Consider the following 20363-nt stretch of genomic DNA (forward strand, 5'->3'; position numbering starts at 1 on the left):
AAAAAACAGCCCTATAGGAAAGTTATCAAAACAATCCCAATGGAGAACTGTGAAACTTATCCTTTTCTGAAAAGAAAAATAAAATCAAACCCATACATCAGACAGGTTTAGGCACCTAACATCCTATTGGGTCTATTGGACATCTTGTAATAAGGCCTACAACCTGACAGCCTTTTTAACTTTGGCCCACTTGACCAGCAGACAACTGAGGAAAAGTAGCTGCTGTCCTTTTTTGTAAGGCTGAGCTGCCCCATTCACCCTACTCCTATGCAGGAAAATACAGCTGGCTAGGTGCTCAATTACATAACATACCCAGGATCTCTTCCAAGCATCCTTTCTCCTTGGCCAGACCCACCAAGAATCAAGAGTCTAGACTGTGCTGTCCAATACGGAACACCAGCCACATGTAGCTATTAAAAGAGGCTAGTCCCAATTAAGATGTGCTTTAGGTGTAAATAAATGTAGTGTTCATCATTTCAAAGACATCATGAAGAGTACAATCCCATTTGTTTTTCACATCAAGTATATGCTGAAATTTTAACTTTTGAACACAAAATGTTATTAAAAAAAAAATCAATCCCAGCTGTTTCTCTTTGTCTTCACGCGGCTACTAGAAGGCTTAACTACACATTAGTGTAGCTCTTGTTACAGCTGTACTGGACAGCACTACTCTTAGAAGGGAGAGTGGAGCCGTGGTCTGTTTCACAAAAGCCACCCCTGCCCTCTCTTTGGTGTCTGAGCTCTTTACAAGCATTTCCCAGGTCAAGTGGTCCAGTAAACTAATTCTCGCCAATTCCAGAATATACTTGGTGACAGGTTTACAGTAAAACTAGTTTTTAAAAGATGGTCCACTTTTTGGAAAAAATGACATTTTATAACCACATATTGCTAAAATGTCCCTGATATGCCATCCAAATTTACTTTGAGATGAGTCTTAGTGAGCTGTGGGGCTCTAGTTATCTGTTTCCTTATGAGCACTTACATAATCAACTACAACCATATCATATTTTTAGGGCTTGAAATGTGTATTCTGTCAAGCTAAAAAGAGGAAAGGCACCACTCCTTCCAGGGTTAATGTAAGACTCCAGAAAGGGACAGCTTCCACCACCTGGACCCCAACCCAGAGTCAACCATCCAGGGCCAGACACACCCTCCTCTGGTGAGCCACAAGGGTGACGGCGAAAGTTATCCCAAGTCAAAACTTTCTTCTACGTCAAGGAAACAGCATTCACCAATTAACACAAAGGCTGTACACTCCCGCAGACGCTCTTGCTACTCTGCTGTACAAAGTTCAAAACGACTGAGGGAAGCACCAGAGTCCTCTGAGGCATTTTATTTGCACGTATGTATTACATCCCTAGAAAAAGAATCCAAGGATTTTCCCTCCTGTGTGTTTTCGTCTTGCTTCTTCATGGTCCATGATGCCAGCTGAGGTTGTCAGTACAATGAAACTATGGAAAGTTTAAAAAAAAAAAAAAAAAAAAAAGCTGGTAAGTTTTTCCTAAGAATGTTCAACACAGAGCTACTTTCTGGTACAGAAAAACTCCAACATTTATCAGTGCTTAAGATGCCTTCCCATAATGGACACACAGACTAATGCTGCCTCCACAGGCTGGCAGTACACAGGCACGGTTCCTAGAACCAAAGACCCAAACCCAGAGATATCAGCTATACACATACAGCCCTGGCCTCAGCTAACAACGAGAAGCAATGTTACCTAAGAGCAAAGACTGGAACTCCTTTAACTTCAAAATGTCACTTTCTGCTCTCAAGGAGACATGCAATCTAAAGCATTAAAGTACTGACTGAATTGTTTCTGCCACTTACTGTGTGTACCATCACAGGCAAACTACTGTACACAGTTATTTGGACAAAGGGCGTCCCACCTGGCCTGGCTACCTCATGGGTTACTATGGGGATCAACGTAAGACACAGAAGGTATGCCAACTGGGAGGCATGAAAATTAGTATCGTTAACTACAATCAGAAATGACTCGCTCATAACACTATACCTGTTATACGGCAGCCACGAAGTGGGAGTAAATTCAGCATCACCAAACATGACTGTGGGTTTAAGTTCTTAACCACAAATAGATAAGCACTTACTGTGTCAGATCTTAAAGTGCTTTACCAGAACTAAATCAGGTGATACTATAACTTACAAGAGAACTACTACCATTTTTAAGATGAAGAAATCTAGGCTATGACTTGCCCAAGGCCTCACAGGTTTAAAGCAGAAAAACCAGGATTTGAACTCAGTCTCTTACCGAGGAGGAAGATTTTCAAATCGAGTTTCCCCAGAGGCCAATGGTTGAGAAGTCATTCTGGCCATAGGAAGGGATTCACAGTGAACATATATGAACTATATGCACTGAGCCAAAAGAGCAGACATTAAAGGGCACACAATTCTGCTGTCTCTCAGCCAGCCTCAGCTCTTCCACGCCTCTCAGAAACTAGAGCCTAACACATGAAGTATGGCAACACAGAAGCTAATCCTTGAGTCAAGGATGGAAACGGAGACAGCTGCTACTGCTATTAAGTTAAAAAAAAAAAAAAAAGCTCAAGTCAAACTGCATCACAGGGATCCACAGCATTAACTTTTAAATACGGAAAATTGACTCACCCAAACTGACGGGACGGGAGCAGGTTATTCTGCCATTTTTCTAGATCTTTCAGTTGCACATCAAACCTGGGGCTGATCACTCCACACTGTAAAAACAGAACAGAAAACGCTGTTCACACTTCACCAATAACAGAAAAAGAGTAACACTAAAATGCATTTATAACTGAATAGTCATATAAACCAACCAACTCAACATTTAATGGGTAACTATTTTGTACAATCTTTGATATAAATGCCATTTGAAAAACACAATTAAGACTATGCCTACTTAGGAAGAAAAGGCAAACTATTGAAAAAGTCAACAGAAGAGGTAAAACACCAAGATAACACCAGTGTGCATTCCTATGGCCCACAGAGCTGCCTCAGCACAAATGACCAGATTTTAAAGAACTCAAGTCTTAGACAAATAAATTATAGTCAAGCCCTACTAATCTAGCAAAATGTATAGAAGGCAGAACGAGGTAGAGTTATCCCACCCGCATGCTATGACAGTGTTGGGTGGGAGAGATGACACAGCAACAACTATCCTCCAAAGTGAGAGCTAAGAGCCAAGGCACTACAATCCATCACACCTACACCATAAAACACAATAAAGTTTCAAATATCCACTAACAGGCTACATGAATCTATCCGTGGGTTCACACAAGGTCTATGACTACATCCAATTTGGTGGAAAATGAGGGGACTAAAAGGCTCTTTAGTTAATTAGAGCTAAATGTGACCCCGCCCTCTGCTAGACCACCAACTCTACAAATCACTAGCGCACTTAAAAAAAAAAAAAAAAATCAAAGCAGGAAGCCTCCTGCTGTTTACACACAAGAAATGATCACGTGAGAACACTCAGGATTAGTACCTTCAGAGGGCTAAGGGAGCGGACAGAAAGTTGTGTGTGCACATCCACATAAGAATCATTCAAGATTCCAAGATGCTTAACTGTAAACTAGAAGAGGCTATGAGATTAGAACTTAGTGAAGTCTTTGGAGCTGGTACACTTCCCTAGACAGATCTGAACCCACAGAAACTGAAAATGGACCTGTCATGCCCAACTGCCCCATGGCAGGAGGCCCACTCAGGTTCTTCTTTTTATAACATCACCTTACCAGCTACAAATGTCACTTGACTGTCAAGGGCAATCCCACACTGGATGCAAGCAATACAGGGATAGGAATAGGGAAAACCCAAGCAAGCTACAGTGAAAGACCTTTCTGAGGCCTCTACACTACCACACCCAGGCTTGCTTTATTCCAGCAGCAAAAATCCCTTCCATTCAGCTAGCAGAACTCCAGCACATCCACTCCCAAAGCAGATGAATCTTAAGAGGATACAATCAAAGCAAGAATTTTCTTAATCTATAATCTTTAAACACTACCTTACTTCCCAACTGCATTACAATTCCACAATAAGGTACATCTATCTCCTGCATGAAGGAAACTGAGGCAAAAATGTCTTATAAAGTAAGAAAACTGCAACTGAGAGAAACCAAAAACTAATTCAAACAGTTAAATGTGGCAGGGCCTGGATTTCAACTACCTGTTAGCCAGGATTTTCTAAACTAGTATACCACTGAACAAGGATGTCACAAATGAGTTCCATTTGGGAAATACTCTGTTAAAACTTATTTCTCAAGCTATTATGTGTAGTTCAAGAGAAATGTGGTACAGGGCACTTCTCCAACTAAGTTTTTTTGGTTTTGCTTTTTTAACATCAACAAAAGCTGCTGCAGGACAGCTTTAAACTATATACTGGAACCAGCTCTTCCACAGTTTACTGAGACCTTGAGCAGGACTCAGCTCTCAGCTTCCTAACTCCTAAAAACAGGGGAAAAAAGACACGCCCTCTTGTACTTCAAGAACATTGTGAGGGTCAGAGCGAAAGAGAAGTGAATCCAAATCCTTCCGTGAGATTGGAGTCTAATGGCTACAACAGAACAAAACAAGACATAGGCCCAAAATTCCCTTCAAAAATTCTTCAAAGGCTTCAAATTCAGTAGTTTTCATCTGACACTAAGTATCCACACAGGAAGCAAATTCACTATGTAAGGAACCAACTTTGTAAAATAGGAATTGTTGGTCCAGGAAATAACCTTATCAATAAATCTGGCCCCTGTCACTAACCACTCACTTTCTTGGCCCGTGTGCCCCACTCTGTTGGACCCCTTGCAAATAGGAAAGCTACAAACCTGAACACAGAAAGCAGGGTAGCAGCTTAGAGACCCCCAACTTGCTTATAGACAGATACCTGCCCCCAAAATACATGGAATCAGTTAAACCACAAAGTCAAAAGAATCAAACAGATTCAGTAGATTATGCCTACAGGGAGAAGAGACCTCAAAGACATACATTCAGCCTATGTCAGCAAAAACAGAAATATTAATAGTTAGAGAATCCCATACTCTCTGTTCAAAATACCCAACAATCACCAAGCGAGACGAAGGACCAAAAGTTATTTACATTGTCGGGACTAGTGGCCTTGAGCCACCCAAGCTTCAAACACCAGTATCATCGGTTGTTCATTTTCACCCAACCCTCCCGCATCTCCCTTCAGATACCTTCTACTCCACAAACACTAAGTTAACTCACAATTCTACCTGGAGAACAAACGAAGTAAAAGGTCCCATATAAAAATTAACGATTTTAATCAATCCTTAATCTTTTTAACCTAAAGCAAGCACATTATCTGATTCTACAAGGGCAATTATAACATGGAACACCTTGGTAGACCATTCTGAAGGTTCTTAAACATGGAAGATAATCAATCCTTACCTTATTTAGCCTGCCTGTGAGGTTCACAACAATTTTCCCAGCCCTGTGATCATCGATGATTTCAAATTCGCCAATGTAACCTACAGAACACAAGTGACTGTATTAAAAATAATTTTTAAAATTTAGGGGGCAACACCCAAAACAATCCACCCTGAAATGTTAAAAAGGGGATTATTTCCTCCTTGCCTTTTCACGGCTTCCCACTCCCAAAGGCTACCTCGTGCCCAAGACAAAACAATCCTCCTTTCCATCCCAAGGAGCTCTTAGGTTCAGGGCCCTTTCAGTGACATGTTGCAGCTGCAATGTTACACAAAGAAAGGCCATTTTAGCTGCCAAACTTTCTCCTCCTTTCAACAGTTCTACCCTACTCAGTTATTTCTTGAACAGCATCATTTGTCCAGAACTACCCTGTCCACAGCCCCAATCAATTGCATTAGTTCCCATGTATGACTGCCACCTTGTTCTCCCATCTTCCCACATCTCCCCACATCTCTCCAACAGTTAACTTCTACAGGACCCATTCTGTAACATGTTTACCTCAAAACATAATAAACAGCAAGACACTTACCATGCTTCATCATCACAGTGAGAAACCTGACGATGACTTTGGAGCACGGCCTAATAAGAACCTGGCGTTTGCCTCTCTTTTCGGCATTGTTGATACTCTTGAGAGCATCGGCCAGGACATTCATGCGCACCATTATGGCTGTTCAGGGAAGAGAAAACAGGGATTTTATTGGCATTGCCATTAAAAGGCACCCAATCATTCCACTGGGAACACATCCTTTCCTTTCTGCCTCTATCATGAGGAAGTTTCCCCATTTCTAAGCAGGCTAGTTCCCCAGGATACCCAGAGGAATATGTCGACTGTGTCCAATCAAATAATTCATTTGATTATTTCATTAATCAAATGAAAATACCAGCCATGGTAGGTCAGTTATTCAGAACGGGAGCTGATAATCACCAGCAATATTTTCCAAACTTCTGGAATCCAGCAGCATCTATACTATTTAAATTTAACATTGTCCTTTAAACCAACTGACTCAGTGTCAGCCTTGTCCTAACACCCAAAAGATACTAGTCAACTCTCACCTAACACCCGTAAACTATTAAAATGAAACGTCCGTCCTTGTGCTATCTAAAATTATGACCAACAGCAATCGTAGCACACTGGTAAGCAGAAACATTTCACATGCACCAGAATGGACTCTATCACAATGGGCACGAACTTCAATAGTTTTGAAAGCTAAGGATAGAGGCATGCCTCAAATGACAACAGTAGGGATCCAACCTGCTTCCTCAAGCTCAACAAAGTGTCTGAGAGGAAACCCTGGGGCCCAAACGACCCAAGTTCGTTCCAGCAAACCGCCACCCCAGGCAGGATCCAGTTTTCCCTCCTGAGGATCTTCTGTCTCCCAAGCTCCCGGCGCAGCCGAAGTAATGGGAAGCTGCACGGCTCACCAAGGTTACGGCTCCCCGATGCTTCTCGGAGCCAAGGAGCTGCCTCGACCACTAATGGGAGCTCCTGGCGCCGCCGAAAGAGTCGGGACTGCCCCCTGACGGTCGAAAGCTCCGGGTCCCGCCGGGGCTGCGGCCTGCGCCTCAGAGACCGGGCTCCCCAGAGTGCAGAGCATGGGGCGGCCGGGCAGGACTCCTCCCTCCGCCTGCCCAGACCCCTGCAAGGATAGTATCCCCGGCCCAGGAGGTCTCCGACATCCTCGCAGGGCACCGAAGCCGAGTCCTAGACCATAGGATGGCACCGATAGTTGACGGATGATACTAGATCGTTGAGAGAAAGACACTCACCGGCACGGAAAAATGGCGGAAAGAAGTTGGGCGGGGCGAGTGAACGGAATTATGGGAAGCGGTCGGGCTATCGCGAGACTTTCAAAGGACCGCCAAAAACAAAAAAAATTAAAAAATGAATTGCCTAGTGGAAGGAGGCGGGCGAGGGGCGGAACCTCCTCAGGAGTGGGCAGTAGAGAGTCGATGGAGTCGAACACCCAGGCGAGGCCCTGGGGAGCTAGCTGGTGGAGGTGCGGCGTTAGCACAGGTTCGACTACCTTCTAGCATTTAATCCGTAAAAGTCAAAAACTGACAAGGGCCTAGATATTTGCAAATTTTTATTGCAGTAACTGTTTACCATTTAGAATTAATTTTGATACTTGCGTATTTACAGTATCTCTAGAAGGACCCACAAGAAATCGGTAAATGCCTCTGGGAAGGGCGTTAGGAACTGGGATGGAAGACTTGCTTTTCTCCCAATACAATTTAGTTTTGTTTTTTGAAACATGTATAGAGTACTTTTTCATACAGTCAAAAATATATTTTTTAATCGGTGCTTCCTTTTTGACTCTCCCTAAATATTAGAAATTATTTACTGGAGTTCCAGGCTTTGCTTTTGAGTTCTGAGATACACAGTTTGGAAGAAAGCCACAAATGTTTCAAAATAAACGCTCAGCCTTTTAAGCGCTTTCAAAATAAACGCTCAGCCGTCTCAAATCCCAGGTGAACAGATGAGATAATGGTGACAAAGGGCTCGCAAAATGTCTGGCACGTAGTATATAAATGCTCAGTAGGTACGGCTTGAAGCCCAGGGTCTGACGGCCTGGGAGGAAGTGAATTCTGGCTCCGCCCTCTCCGGAGCTGAGTAACCTCAGGCTAGATATCCAACATCTGAAACTTCTGCCATGAACTGCTTTCCTCTCTGCTGTCACCCTTACCCTCCCTTCTTACCCTTCCTTGTGTTTCCCACTTGGCCGCCACAATGATCGCTTTAAAACTTGTCAGACCTTGCACTCTCCAAGGGTTCCTAGCACCCTCAGTAAAATCCAAATTCCTTACCAAAACCAAGGTCCTCCCTGACTTGCACACCTGCCTCCTTGCCTAGGAACATCATCCCCCCAACTTTCGCCCCTGGCTTGCTTTTCTTCAGATACACCAAGCATACTCTGCCTCAAGGTCTTTGCATTTGCTTTTCCCTTTAACTTGAGTATTCCTCCCCCCCCAGTTTATCCCAAGACTTGCTCCCCACTCCCTTTCCTCAGGTCTCTATTCAATCACACACTCATACAACCTTCTCCCCATTCGCCCCAACCCCATTGCACTGCTTAATTTTTCTCCATAGCACTTAGCACCTGAAATATTGGAAGTGTATTTATCGTCTGTCTCCATTAAGTAAGCAGGGATTTGGTTGGTTTTGTTCACCGCTGTACCCACAGCTTCTAGAAAAGTCATCTGGTACATAGTAGGCGGCTGACACGTATTTGAATAAATGAATGGGCAAATCAGTTTCCCGATTTGCAAAATGGGGATGATACACCAATCAGTTGAAGTTGCTATGAGGGTAAATGAAATAATCCATATAAAAGAGACACATAAAACCCGGGAGCCTGCGTACTCAGTCAGCGTCTGTGATTGGCATCACAGCCCACCTCCCCCACCCCCAATGCTTCTCAAATCCCAGGTGAACATTGAGGAGAACCAAGCTCCCAGTTTGAACATCTCAGGGATATAAAAATCTCTGGTTGTAACTTAATTTACAAAAGGACATTTGCTTTTCTAATGAACATTTCCTTTAAGAACTGGTTACCTGTACACTTAACAACACATTCTGTTGACTAAAAATGTGGTGCTCACCTTGAGGGCCTTAGCAACAGTGGAAAGGTAAGTGAATAAATCCACTTTCCTTCAAGAGCCTTACCATAACTAGAAAATTAGTACCACCATCTCTTTATACACTTCATTCATTCATTCATCCCTTCATTCAGGAAATATCTAATGAGTGCCTACCATGTGCCTGCCAGGTGTTGTACCAGGTGAGAGGACAAAAATGTCAGTTCTTGCCCTTAAGAGGTACAGATCCTAGCAGACAGATCTCTAAATAACAGCACAATACTGGGCAGTGTGCCACATAGGACGCCAATATGAAGTGCTGTGAGAACAGAGAAGTGGCCTGGAAAGTTGCTAAAGCTCTCACAGAGGAAGCGCCATTTGATCTGTGTCGTGAAGGGTGCTAACAACTACTAATTCCTAACTGCCACTAAGTGCTTCCTGTAGATTAACTGAATCCTCAGAACAACACATGCAATTACATAATGTCCCTGTGAGATCTGTACTATTATCTCCACTTCACAAATGAGGGAGCAAACTAAATTCAATCTTAACTTAGTCTCCAAATTTTGCTGTAGGTTAAAAAATCAAAACAAAAAAGTGGTCACTTATAACTTGTCTAAGCTACTAAATTACTTGTGGGGTTTGGGGATCCTGAAACGTTAGGAAGGGTGTGTGGCCTATAGATATTAAGAGCTAGGAGGGCATATAAAGATGGACAGAAATCTCAGAATGGTTGGATTGGAGCTGGAAAAAGGGTAGAAGGGTGGAAATGGAGCGGGAGGGCCATGTATAAACTGCCTCTTGTCATCCTGTGAATTCTGGAATGATAGGACCTCTGCCAGAGGTGGTGCAAAGGCAAGAGTTGAAAGGGGACCTGTGCTGTGGCCAGAGCTAGCACAGGAGTAGCCAAGTTGGCCTGGGGAGTAATCATAGCTGCATGTGGAAGACCAGCATTTCAGAGCATCCAGTGACCAGGAGGAGACCTATGGTGACTGGGTTGAGACTTCCCTGTTCTGGACATCATCAAGCCCCCAGGAGGCTCCAAGGAAGGATCCATACGTTTTGGGGAGAGGGGGAGCAAAGAGATTTAATTTGACATTGAATCTGTTCCCAGGATCCACTACGTATAGATAGTAAGGCCTAATGATAAAATATCCAACTGGGGCTCTTTTTTTTTTTTTTGTGGTATGCGGGCCTCTCACTGTTGTGGCCTCTCCCGTTGCAGAGCACAGGCTCCGGACGCACAGGCCCAGTGGCCATGGCTCACGGGCCCAGCCGCTCCGCGGCATGTGGGATCTTCCCGGACCAGGGCACGAACCCGCGTCCCCTGCATCGGCAGGCGGACTCCCAACCACTGCGCCACCAGGGAAGCCTGGGGCTCTATTTTTTAAAAAATTCTAAGTGCAGACAAAAGTCACCCACCAATTATTTACTGAGCAGCTCAGGTACCGAATTCTGAGCTAGGCCCTAGGGTACAGAGGTGCCTGGGCAGGCACTCTCTCCTGCATGGCTCCCTGCCTATTCTTCCAACCAGGCCCTCTCACACATCACCTTTGGCCATCAGTTATTCATTGTATCTCCTTTTCCATCTAGGGTGGTGCCTGGATGTTTACTGAATGAATAAATTTAAACCTTTTATTTCATTTTATTCTTAAAGAGCACCTTATAGCCATGTAATGATCACACAGGGTAGTTCATTAATTGGGTACATAAATCCGATCATGTAAACGTTGTACTGGCTAAGCTATAAAGAAAGGACACAAGGAGGGATTCCAGCTTTTTTATTTTTCCCCTTTTACACAAAACAAAGTAGAAGAAATAATACAGGATTAAAACTGCAAAAGTAGTTAATTGGTAGAACACACATACACACAAAAATCTAGGAAGACAAGCTTATTCACAGTGAGGAAACACATGTAAATTACGGTAGTTTGTATACGAAACATTAAAAAAAGAGAAGTCAAACATATGCTACATGGGTGCCACTGTTTACAGCAATATTGAAGGAGAGAAAACAACACTTACTTAGGAACAGATACACCACAAGGTCCAGGTTTTACAGCATCAGTGCAATAAATTCACAAAACTATATTACAGCTAGTTAATCAGTTTAAGAATTGTTCCCAAATATGTCACATTTCCAGCCCTCAGAGGTTCATTCCTACAGATTTCAACTACTCCATCTATGGGGACCAAAAGCAGCCAGTGATACCATAAAATGAGAATCTTGAGGCTTACCTTTAAAGGCTTATTCTGGTCTTGAAAAACTAGTAGGATTTTCTACTGAAATGAATCTTGACTAAACACAGGATGAGTTTTGTTCTTTATCGGCTGGTCTTGGAGTGAAGGTCATAGACATGACTCTTAACCTATTATGTACTTTAGTTTCATTTAGCGAAAATCTGAAATCAAAAGTATGCTAAAAATCCTAAATACCATCTTGCGTAAGCCTGCTACTAAAAAGCACTTAAGGATGTACTAACTTCAAGTTTAAGTGCACGGGAACAAGAGTTCTAAGCCTGTCAGATTACCCATTTGGGAGGGAGGATCAATGCTTCCAACAAATTGCTAAATTCTGCACAAGGGAGAAGCCAACACATACTAGGCCATGGAATTACTTTCATTTTATTCCATGAGGATTCTTCTCCCACAGTGTCGAAACAGAATGAGGAATGAATCTTAACTGGTCTCTTCATCAGAAGTGGTAAACTTGGTTTCTATATTCACGAAGCCAGACAGTTGTTTAAGCAGACTGTGGAAGTAGACAGTAGAACCAGCTTCCTGTAGTCACAGACCACTATCTTGTATCCAGCTACAGCAAAGATCAACTTGAACAGTTATCCCAGGCCACTGTTAACTGTACTAAAGGATGAAGTTCACCACTATATTACTTTAAAAGTAAGAGTTCAATTAACCCTGGGTGAGAAAAACCAAGACGAGTGGTAATGATGAATGAGTTGTCCATATAAGGCCAGCGGATGACAACACACCCATGAAGACACTGGGCATAAAGCCTTACTTGGCAAGTCAGAATTTCTACTAACTAAGGGCAGAATGAGGGACAGCAAAGAGCTACATCTGTAACATTTTAGTATCCAGACAGCATAAAAGACACTGTCCCCAAGGACAATGTATACACCATTAATCACACTGCATAAAGCAGATGTATTATTCATTTTTCTTTTCTTTTTGTTTGAGAAGCTTGTTTATCTCTCTTTTGGCCATTCCAATGTACTTCGAAATGATTCCATGTTGGTTTAGTCCAGGAAGCAAGAGTAAGAAAGTCACTTAAAATTAAAAACAAAAACAAAATTACAAAGGCAGCAATTAACTTCCCAAAGATTCTAACATTTTATAGAAGGTAGTTCTTCAAACTATTACACACTCTAATGGGAGGAAGTAACATGAAACCCATTATTTCCATTGGTATTTATCCCCAGAAGCTTCTGCTTCATACCTCCCAACCTCAGATAAGACACACTGCTTATTTTTACCTCTTGCACATTACTTTCTACCTTGGTTATTAGTTCTTTGTCTTAACTTCCAGTAAGACCACAAACTCACTGAAAACAAGGACCTGGGATTTAGTCATCTTTCCATACTCACACAGTTCCTTAATCACTGCCTGGAACTCAGGGAGCAGGAACATATTGCTTACTAAATTCCAGTTAGACTTTACTGGCCAGGATGTGCCTGCAGTTTGTCCTCAAAGACTTACCTATCAGGTAGGTGAGAAGGAGGTTGTGGACTTGCTGTCCCACCCAAGCAACCGCAGCAAGAGAAATGATCATGGTCATGAAGTACTAATAATGAAAATAACAAGAATTTATCAACTCCTAGAAACAGACTAAGAAGCGAAACTTTAGGAGGTTGTTTCCAAGATTGGAAAATAACTCCGTTTTTATTCCCACTTTTCTTTAAAAATATTTAGTATCTATATATTATATAAAAGCCATAGAAAACTCCCTAGGTCTCCTTTATAGAATTTACATACATTCTCTCCTAGAATAACTATAATTCTGTATGTAAATTAAGTAGTTTGTAAGTTAACTACTTTTGCAATTAATAACTTCACATAGTAACCTCAAGTGAAGCTAAGAGAAAAGAGAACAAATGCTTCCTAAATATATGTCTTTTACATTTATTTCAGTAAATAAAAGAGAAACAAAAAATTCACCTCTACAAGAATAAAAAATTGAATGCAAAATGTAATTTTAACTTTTAGTTTAATACAGATAAATATTTATGAATGTACTCAGAGGAGTTAAACCAACAGATAATGATAAACATCAAACTACAACTAGAGTAAAGCAAAAAGGCTTTACACTATAATGAAGCAAAAATTGACTCAATCTTAAAATGTTGCTTTACTTAAATAAGTCAAAACTAAAAAAGTACCATTTTAGGCTTTTCTTCCTTTAGCGTAAAGAGGCGTTTCCACCAGCCCACAGCTCTGCGTCGAGTTTTTACGAGATTGCTGCAAATTTCATGGAATCTCTGCTGTTGCTCAGTGGTCCTAGGAAAAGAATCTTCCCTTTTACTATAGGCAAATCTTAACAGTAAACAGAAATACACCGTCCTCTCAAATTTCAGAAACTATCTTCTAAAGAAAATCTAAATAAAAACAACAATGATTCACCATTATGTTATAGAAAAAGTTCTTAAACCATTAAGACTCCTTTTGGGAATTCCCTGGTGGTCCAGTGGTTAGGACTCTGTGCTCTCACTGCAGAGGGCCTGGGTTCAAAACCTGGTCAGAGAACTATATCCCACAAGCTGCTCAGCATAGCAAAAAAGACTCCTTTCATAGCACAGGAATAAGTTTTAACATAAAGACACACGTGTGTGTACAAAGTAATGGCCATCTATGGTTCTAAAGCCAAATTTGGTCAATGATAGTAACAAAAACCTCATGACTACTATGAGTCATGCAGAAATCAGTATGAATTAATTTCTCTATTCCTATATTATTTTGCAGATCCCAATGAATCCTGGGTGGTGACCCATCAGAGTCCTTGAGGAAGATGTGAAGTTTCAACCAAACAGTTATATTTAAGCACTCGTCAGTAAGATAATAACTACTAGCATTCAAAGCACAATACCCTCCACTGGGCTTCATACATTTGAGGCCTAGGCAGCCACAAAGAGCTCAAATCCAAATTCCTTATAAATTTAGTCCCATTGAGGGAAAATATAATCACAAACAAAACAGCAGTAAGAATACAAAAAGATCCTCCAAAAAGCCCTTTGTAGTTTATAATGTATTTTGGGTTCTGATTTTTGCCTTTGTACTGTCTTTGCTTATACAGACATAATGGCTGCTATAAAAAGTAAGCCCTATGCTGGAGATGTGTTGCTTTCTCTCCTCTAGTCCTTGTCCCTATAAATCTGCAGTGACAGATACAGTAGAAGGGCTTCTACTGAGCCCTGGAACTTCTTATAAATAATCAGACCTTGTATGCTGCCCATAGTCAAGGCTGGACTGTGGCTAGGCAACAGTGTCCTTCCTTCTTCATAAAGGTCAAAAAACAAAATCGCTCTGTAGATAAGACTGAGCCACATACTATTACCACGAAACTTCAAGAGCTTACTTCTGAAAATTCTTCTCCAGGAGTTATGAATTAGCAGATTAGAATGTTATCTGGCTAATAAAGTCAGGGTCCGAGGTTGATTCTGTTAAATTGCTACATTGCATAGTTACAAACTTGCCCCCCAAACAGCAGCACAATGAAAAACAATTCAAAGCACATTTGCTAACACTAACCATTGTGCTATGGCAGAAACATCTTTATTTCAATACAAAAATGCTTAATTATCCCATAACTTAAGCAAACCCTACATTTAAAATTCTTATTTTTATAGAATTATTTTATAATTTGCTATTATCAGGAGAACGAAAAACGACAGGCACAAGTAGACTACCAATTAAATTAAAATAAACAACCAAGGGAGTATAGCAGCTAGGAGAAAAAAATCCATTCCTATATCTAGTTTTGCTCACTATTTGGATCAAAAGAGAAATGCAACATTCCAGAAGGAAGTTAAAAAATACTTTAACAGGATCCACAGCCACTTATCTTGGGAACTCATAAGTAACCCGTTCAAAGAGTGGTATAAATGCAATCAACAACCCACTTATATACATACAGCTTGAACGTATTCTAAAGCACTTTTGCTAACCTCCACTGCACTACCTCAAGGTCTCAACGTGAAACACAAGATCAATCTTTTTCTTTTTTTTTTTTTGAAGTCTTTATTGAATTTGTCACAATATTGCTTCTGTTTTATGTTTTGGCCGGGAGGCATTAGCTCCCGACCAGGGATCGATCACGCACCCCCTGCATTGGAAGGTGAAGTCTTAACCACTGGACCACCAAGGAAGTCCCAAGATGAATCTTAAAAGTCAAAATATTTCACAGCACCCAGAAGAGTCTGCCTAATAGAAAAGTAGACATTCAATAAATAGTTGCTAAATGAACAGGCAAAAAAAATCTACGTTACTGTTTTCATATTCATTCAAAAGTAATTGGTGAAATTAATATTATAATATCTTAAATATCAATGGAAAAAATGTAGAAGTAGACATAGTACTTTTATGGAAAGCCCATTATGAGGTCTGCAATCCTTGATAAAACATTACCTAAAAAAGCCTCACTTCAATAAAAAGGTCTAGGAAGAAAAAAAAGTCAAAATAAATGCTAGAGTATAAAAGAACTATGGAGATATAAGTACCGGAAGTTTGTGATTTATATCTGAATCAGCTAAGAAATTCTTTACATCAAACGATAAATCTAACCCCTAGTCACCTGATGGTTAAGACAATTCTCTGTGCTTAATTACAACACACTAGTCATAGCTACCTGGTGCAGTAACTTCTCAGAAATTAGACTGCCACATCATTATGCCACCTACCATTTATTGGAGCCAAAAATTCTAGGCGCTAGAATGGGAACAAGGTAGTCTGCCAAGCACAAAAACATAACAAAACAGGAAACACCCGACAGAACGGATGGATCTAGATAGTAGATAGTCCTGTTTAAAAAAAAAAATTAATAAAGGTTAGAAAAACATAGACCTCATTAATCCTAGCTGAAGATGTTTATCCTCCTAGTCCTCTGGTTCTCAAAGATGTTATTCACCTTTTTTATTCTAATTTTCTCACAAGTAGTTTTCCGGAAGCTTCATGACATCACAGCTGTAACGGTTAATGTAAACATGAAGAAGCAAAGGCTCTTTGGCGTCCTCAACATTTTTTAGCAGTGTAAAGGGTCCTAAGACCAAAAAGTGTGAGCCACAGATTTATTCAACTGCCTTGATAACTGAGTTTACAAAGTACTACAAATTCTGAAAACTAGGCAAACGGCTCTAAGCAAAGGCATTCTTTACAGATTCAGGCACTTCCATAAATGGAACCTGAGCCCTTATGAGTAACAAGCACAATCTACAGAAATTTAATAGCTCACTTACAGAAACACCAAAGAAACCACACCCATGATGGCAGGTGGAAACCAGGCTCTTTCCCATCGGAGGACTTTATCTGCCATCAGCATCACTTCTCCCCATCCTTGCAGCTGCTCTTCCAGATTTGCAGTCTCTGCAGCCTACATATGAGTAACATTTAAAGCGATCATTCTACTAATCTCAACATTTCTGTGGCTCCTAGAGAGTTAAATTCTTCTAAGGCACCAGGTATGTAAAACAGCTCCTACAAATCACTATCTTAAACAAATTAGTTTCTCAGAAAAACGCAATTTTTAAACCAAAGACAGAAATGAATGGGGAAAAAAATTATCATTTAATGGTCACTTTCCAAGTCCAAGCACTGGGCTACTCTCTTACATGCATTATGTAACATAATCCTTATAGACCCCTTAAGATAGGGATAATCAGAGCCATTTTACAATTAAAGAAAGCGAGCTCAGAATGCACTTTCCCAAAGCCATGCACTACTAAGTGGCAGCACCCTGAGTATAAAATTGGATCACTTAAAGTTTCTCATTTCAGGTAGTTACAACTGGTCTGGTGTTTTGTCATTTCATTGATTTAGCCCCCTACTTCTGAATCCATTAGGAAAGCCTCTTCCCGAACAGCATTCAATTTCCAAAATAGCTCTTTGTGCAATGAAATCATTTAGATGTTGGCATCATCTGCACAATTAAGGAAAACTACTGTGCTTTTACAAAATTATAAAAGGCATATTAAGCCCAATATATCTCAATAAAATGCTTCTTACACTTATCAGGACATTTTGGTTAGACTTCAAATTTCTCTGCAAATTTGACCATCAGCTGCAAGTAGACTTCTCAGATGAGCTAATGGGGCAAAAAGCCCTTAAGCTGATTTTGGTAGAGAAAAAAAACTTGGAACAGGAAACCCATGTGTTCTTATAACTGTTACCACAGGGAAATATGCAAATGACAGGAGACAGGGCAGCTTAATCTTGATAAAGATGTTATCTGTGCCACACTGACACTTAGGTGACCTCAATGTTTCTGACTTTATATACCATGCTTAATATAGTTAAATAAGAGATTACCATGTGGCAGAAACTCTGCTGAATATATTATGTGCTTATACTTTAATTACTCCTCCCAACAAGCTCAGTTTCCACATTTTACAAATGTGGAAACTGAGATACACAGAGGTTTACATATCTGAATCCAGCAAATCCAAGGCCAAAGGCCTTGTTCTCCTTAAATTAAGTCACACTGCTCTGTGGAAAGAGCAGCCGAGCTCCAGGCCAGGATCTGTTGTTTCAATAGCTGTGTGAACTTGGGCAACGATCAACTCTTAAAAGAAACCTGGCTGGGGCTCACTAGGCTAACCATAGAAAAGGGGGTGGTGGTGTGTGTGCATGTAAGGGGGCAGAGGTCATGCATATCTAAAAACCAATGCAAAATGAAAATCACGCACAATCAAAACTGCCCTGCAAAGTCACTTAATTCGTTAGCACCTGAGCTCTTGGAAAATCAAAAGTCAAAATTAAATAATTTGGTTTCTCTATTCACTGTTGTTCTGGTGGTGAGTAGCATGCCTTTTCCTGGGGATAGGCAACTGAGAAGATGGACGGATTTCTCTCGTTTTTACCTAGATCCTGAGGGGGGATTCGTGCTGAGGTTAAAACTGTCTGCCTGTGATACAACCTTACTGTAGTTCCCTCCGACCCCGGCTTACTCTAAAATCGTCCTGGGACACCCCCCACCCTCGCCCAGACTTACACGTTCCAGACAAACGCCAGAACCTGCCACTGTCCCTCCAGCTGGATCCTACCTCCAGTTCCCAGCGGCGAGCTCGCAGCCTCCCTGCCGTTTTAAAGCTGTGCCAGCTCTAAAAGAAATTCTCGGCAGCAGCCCTTTGACCCTCCACCCCTGCCCAAGTATTAGGGGAAAAGGGCGAACGGACATCCTGGTTAAAATCAAAGACGGGGAAACCCAGATACAGCTGGGGTCTGGGCCGCAAAAGCGCTCGATGAGCCCCTCGCGGCCCTTTGCCAAGGACTGCACCCCAGGCTGGCCACAGCCCCCCTTCTCCCGCTTCCTCCTCAACCCCTAGTCGCGTTGAATGATCACGCGCCCTCCTCGCCCCGTCGTGCACCTTCCCCAGGGGATGTTAGGAGTCGACACTAGTGACCGCCAAGCAAAGGTTACCCAAGAAGCCCAAAGGGCAGGCGTCGTCGCCTGCACCTGGGAACGGAGAGGAGGGCCGGGCCCGCGGCGGGTGATAGGAACGAGGCCGCAGCGCACCGAAGTCCGGAGGCCCCGCTCGGTTCCCTCGCGACGAGGAGCTGGTACTCACCAGCAGGTTGGTGCTGCGATTATCTCCTTCCGCCATTGTTCCCGAGGTGCCCCCTCAGCGAGCGCAAAACGCCCCCAAAAGCCAGCCTTCCTCAGAGGCACTCACGACAACCCTAGCGAAAGGGCACGCCCAGCAGGCCGTTTATATAGGCCAGCTGCCTTTCCCGACAGAACCCGCGAAGCTCGCTCCTCATTGGGCAAATCGAGATCACGCTTAAGCGGGCCGGACCAACCGCTGCTCAGCGCTTGTCTTGAAACCCAGATCAAAGGAGAAGGAGACCACGCGGGGCCGAGGGGGCGGGGACACGGAATAACCAATCAGCACCCAGGAGATGTGCTACACCCCGCCCAGGCCTTTCGGAATCGGTTCAACTGCCCCTGGACGGGGCCTGGTACGGCCTTAGTATCCCCAGGGAGGGCCGCCATGGTGGCTCTCGGACTCTTCCGGGGGACCTCAAAGCAGCTAAGGTACCTCTCTGGAATTTAGTCCTCAAGGAAATATGCCACCCAATATCAGGCGGAGGGCAGAGATGGGCATGTGACGCTAACCGCATTGTGATTAAGGAGGCTGGCTGGCTGGGATCTTCTTCCCGACCCAGACGGTGGCCCTGACCCTGGCTGTGCCCCTAGCCAGCCCGCCTTTCTTCTAATACCTGCTCTGGCAGCCCTAGCCAGGCCGCTAAGCAGCTTAGACCCAGATATATGACTCGCGGACTCGTGCCCATCTCAGGAGGTTTTGAGTACTGGTGAAAGGGGCCATTTATGTAGATTTTCTGCAATTTTTCCTTCCCTACCCATTAGGAATAAAGCCTTAGTTTGATAGAGGGGCGGGGGCGGCGGAGACGGTGTGGAAATCTGGGCATAGTTTCAGAACTTGTGAAAAATGCACCGACTTATAAAATTGGCTTATTTTCATGGGTTCTTTGGGGAAATTCTTTGTGGGGCACTTCACTTAAACTACGAGCTCCCCCTCCAAAAAGGGACTGGTTTTGACAGATCCTTTCTTACTAAGGTCATGCTAAGGAAAGATGTAAACCCTCTCATAAGAGTGGAATTTATTGCAATCTAAGAATTAGATGAACTATGTGAGAGAATTCTACATATTTCTCTCCAGGATTTCAAAATGCATTAACACTTTTCATTACTCAATACAAACAAAATAATGCCAATGTTAACCTGGTTAGATGTCTCTTTCAGGAAAACTTACCGTAGCTTTCAACTTCCAGCCTTTTACCCTTTTATAGTCATCTATATTATGCCATCGAGTTTATTTTAAAAGCATCCCTTAAATTACTACCGGGTTCATAAGATTTCAGGGAAGACATAAAGAAATGTGAGCCAACACATGCTGCTCCTAAGAAAACCAGGGGGACCGGAGCACTGTGAATTTCAAAAAAGGTGTGAAATTTGCCATGGAACTTTGAAAAGAAATAAAGCATCTGTTCAGGTATAAACAGTTCAGGGGGGTAAAAAAAAAGCCTTTGCAAGGAAAGGGGACTCTTCAATAAACTGCCAATTAAGGGAATGTTGGGGTAAAACAGGTTATGTAGGTAAAATGCAGCCAGTTGGA

General features: G+C 42.3%; 2 protein-coding genes across 5 annotated transcripts; both read right to left on the reverse strand.

The window, feature by feature from the left end:
- Nucleotides 1–1310: 1310 nt before the first annotated feature.
- On the reverse strand, nt 1311–7241 carry RPS15A (ribosomal protein S15a). Of its 3 annotated transcripts, none has more exons than XM_027098130.1 (5): nt 7191–7241; nt 5953–6090; nt 5385–5464; nt 2623–2708; nt 1311–1451 (listed from the first exon to the last, which is right to left on the reverse strand). In XM_027098130.1, the coding sequence occupies exons 2-5, from the start codon at nt 6083–6085 to the stop codon at nt 1358–1360; spliced, it is 393 nt and encodes a 130-aa protein (XP_026953931.1). In that variant the 5' UTR covers nt 6086–6090; nt 7191–7241; the 3' UTR covers nt 1311–1357. The 3 variants fall into 3 exon arrangements, with proteins under 3 accessions (XP_026953931.1, XP_026953932.1, XP_026953933.1); XM_027098131.1 differs by lacking the exon at nt 7191–7241 and adding an exon at nt 6846–6864; XM_027098132.1 differs by lacking the exon at nt 7191–7241 and adding an exon at nt 6676–6694.
- Nucleotides 7242–10765: 3524 nt separating this feature from the next.
- ARL6IP1 (ARL6 interacting reticulophagy regulator 1) lies at nt 10766–18930 on the reverse strand. 2 transcript variants are annotated; one of them, XM_027098127.1, is made up of 6 exons: nt 18795–18930; nt 16467–16600; nt 15912–16031; nt 13398–13515; nt 12718–12802; nt 10766–12286 (listed from the first exon to the last, which is right to left on the reverse strand). In XM_027098127.1, the coding sequence occupies exons 1-6, from the start codon at nt 18828–18830 to the stop codon at nt 12168–12170; spliced, it is 612 nt and encodes a 203-aa protein (XP_026953928.1). In that variant the 5' UTR covers nt 18831–18930; the 3' UTR covers nt 10766–12167. The 2 variants fall into 2 exon arrangements, with proteins under 2 accessions (XP_026953928.1, XP_026953929.1); XM_027098128.1 differs by lacking the exon at nt 15912–16031.
- Nucleotides 18931–20363: the final 1433 nt, after the last annotated feature.

Source organism: Aethalodelphis obliquidens, unplaced genomic scaffold, assembly GCF_003676395.1.
Source record: "Aethalodelphis obliquidens isolate GAN/ISIS:26980383/991018 unplaced genomic scaffold, ASM367639v1 scaffold120, whole genome shotgun sequence".
Taxonomy (NCBI): Eukaryota; Metazoa; Chordata; class Mammalia; order Artiodactyla; family Delphinidae; genus Aethalodelphis; species Aethalodelphis obliquidens.

Excerpts from the sequence above, each read along its gene's own strand:
- ARL6IP1 (XM_027098127.1), bottom strand. The coding sequence starts at position 18,830 with ATGGCGGAAGGAGATAATCGCAGCACCAACCTGCTG. Across the intron at positions 16,601-18,794 it reads ATCGCAGCACCAACCTGCTG|GCTGCAGAGACTGCAAATCT; the intron begins GTGAGTACCAGC and ends ACTCATATGTAG. Across the intron at positions 12,287-12,717 it reads CCTTCTCACCTACCTGATAG|TGACTTTCTTACTCTTGCTT; the intron begins GTAAGTCTTTGA and ends TTTAATTTTAAG.
- RPS15A (XM_027098130.1), bottom strand. The coding sequence starts at position 6,085 with ATGGTGCGCATGAATGTCCTGGCCGATGCTCTCAAGAGTATCAACAAT. Across the intron at positions 5,465-5,952 it reads CACTGTGATGATGAAGCATG|GTTACATTGGCGAATTTGAA; the intron begins GTAAGTGTCTTG and ends TGTGTTCTGTAG. Across the intron at positions 2,709-5,384 it reads TCACAGGCAGGCTAAATAAG|TGTGGAGTGATCAGCCCCAG; the intron begins GTAAGGATTGAT and ends CTGTTTTTACAG.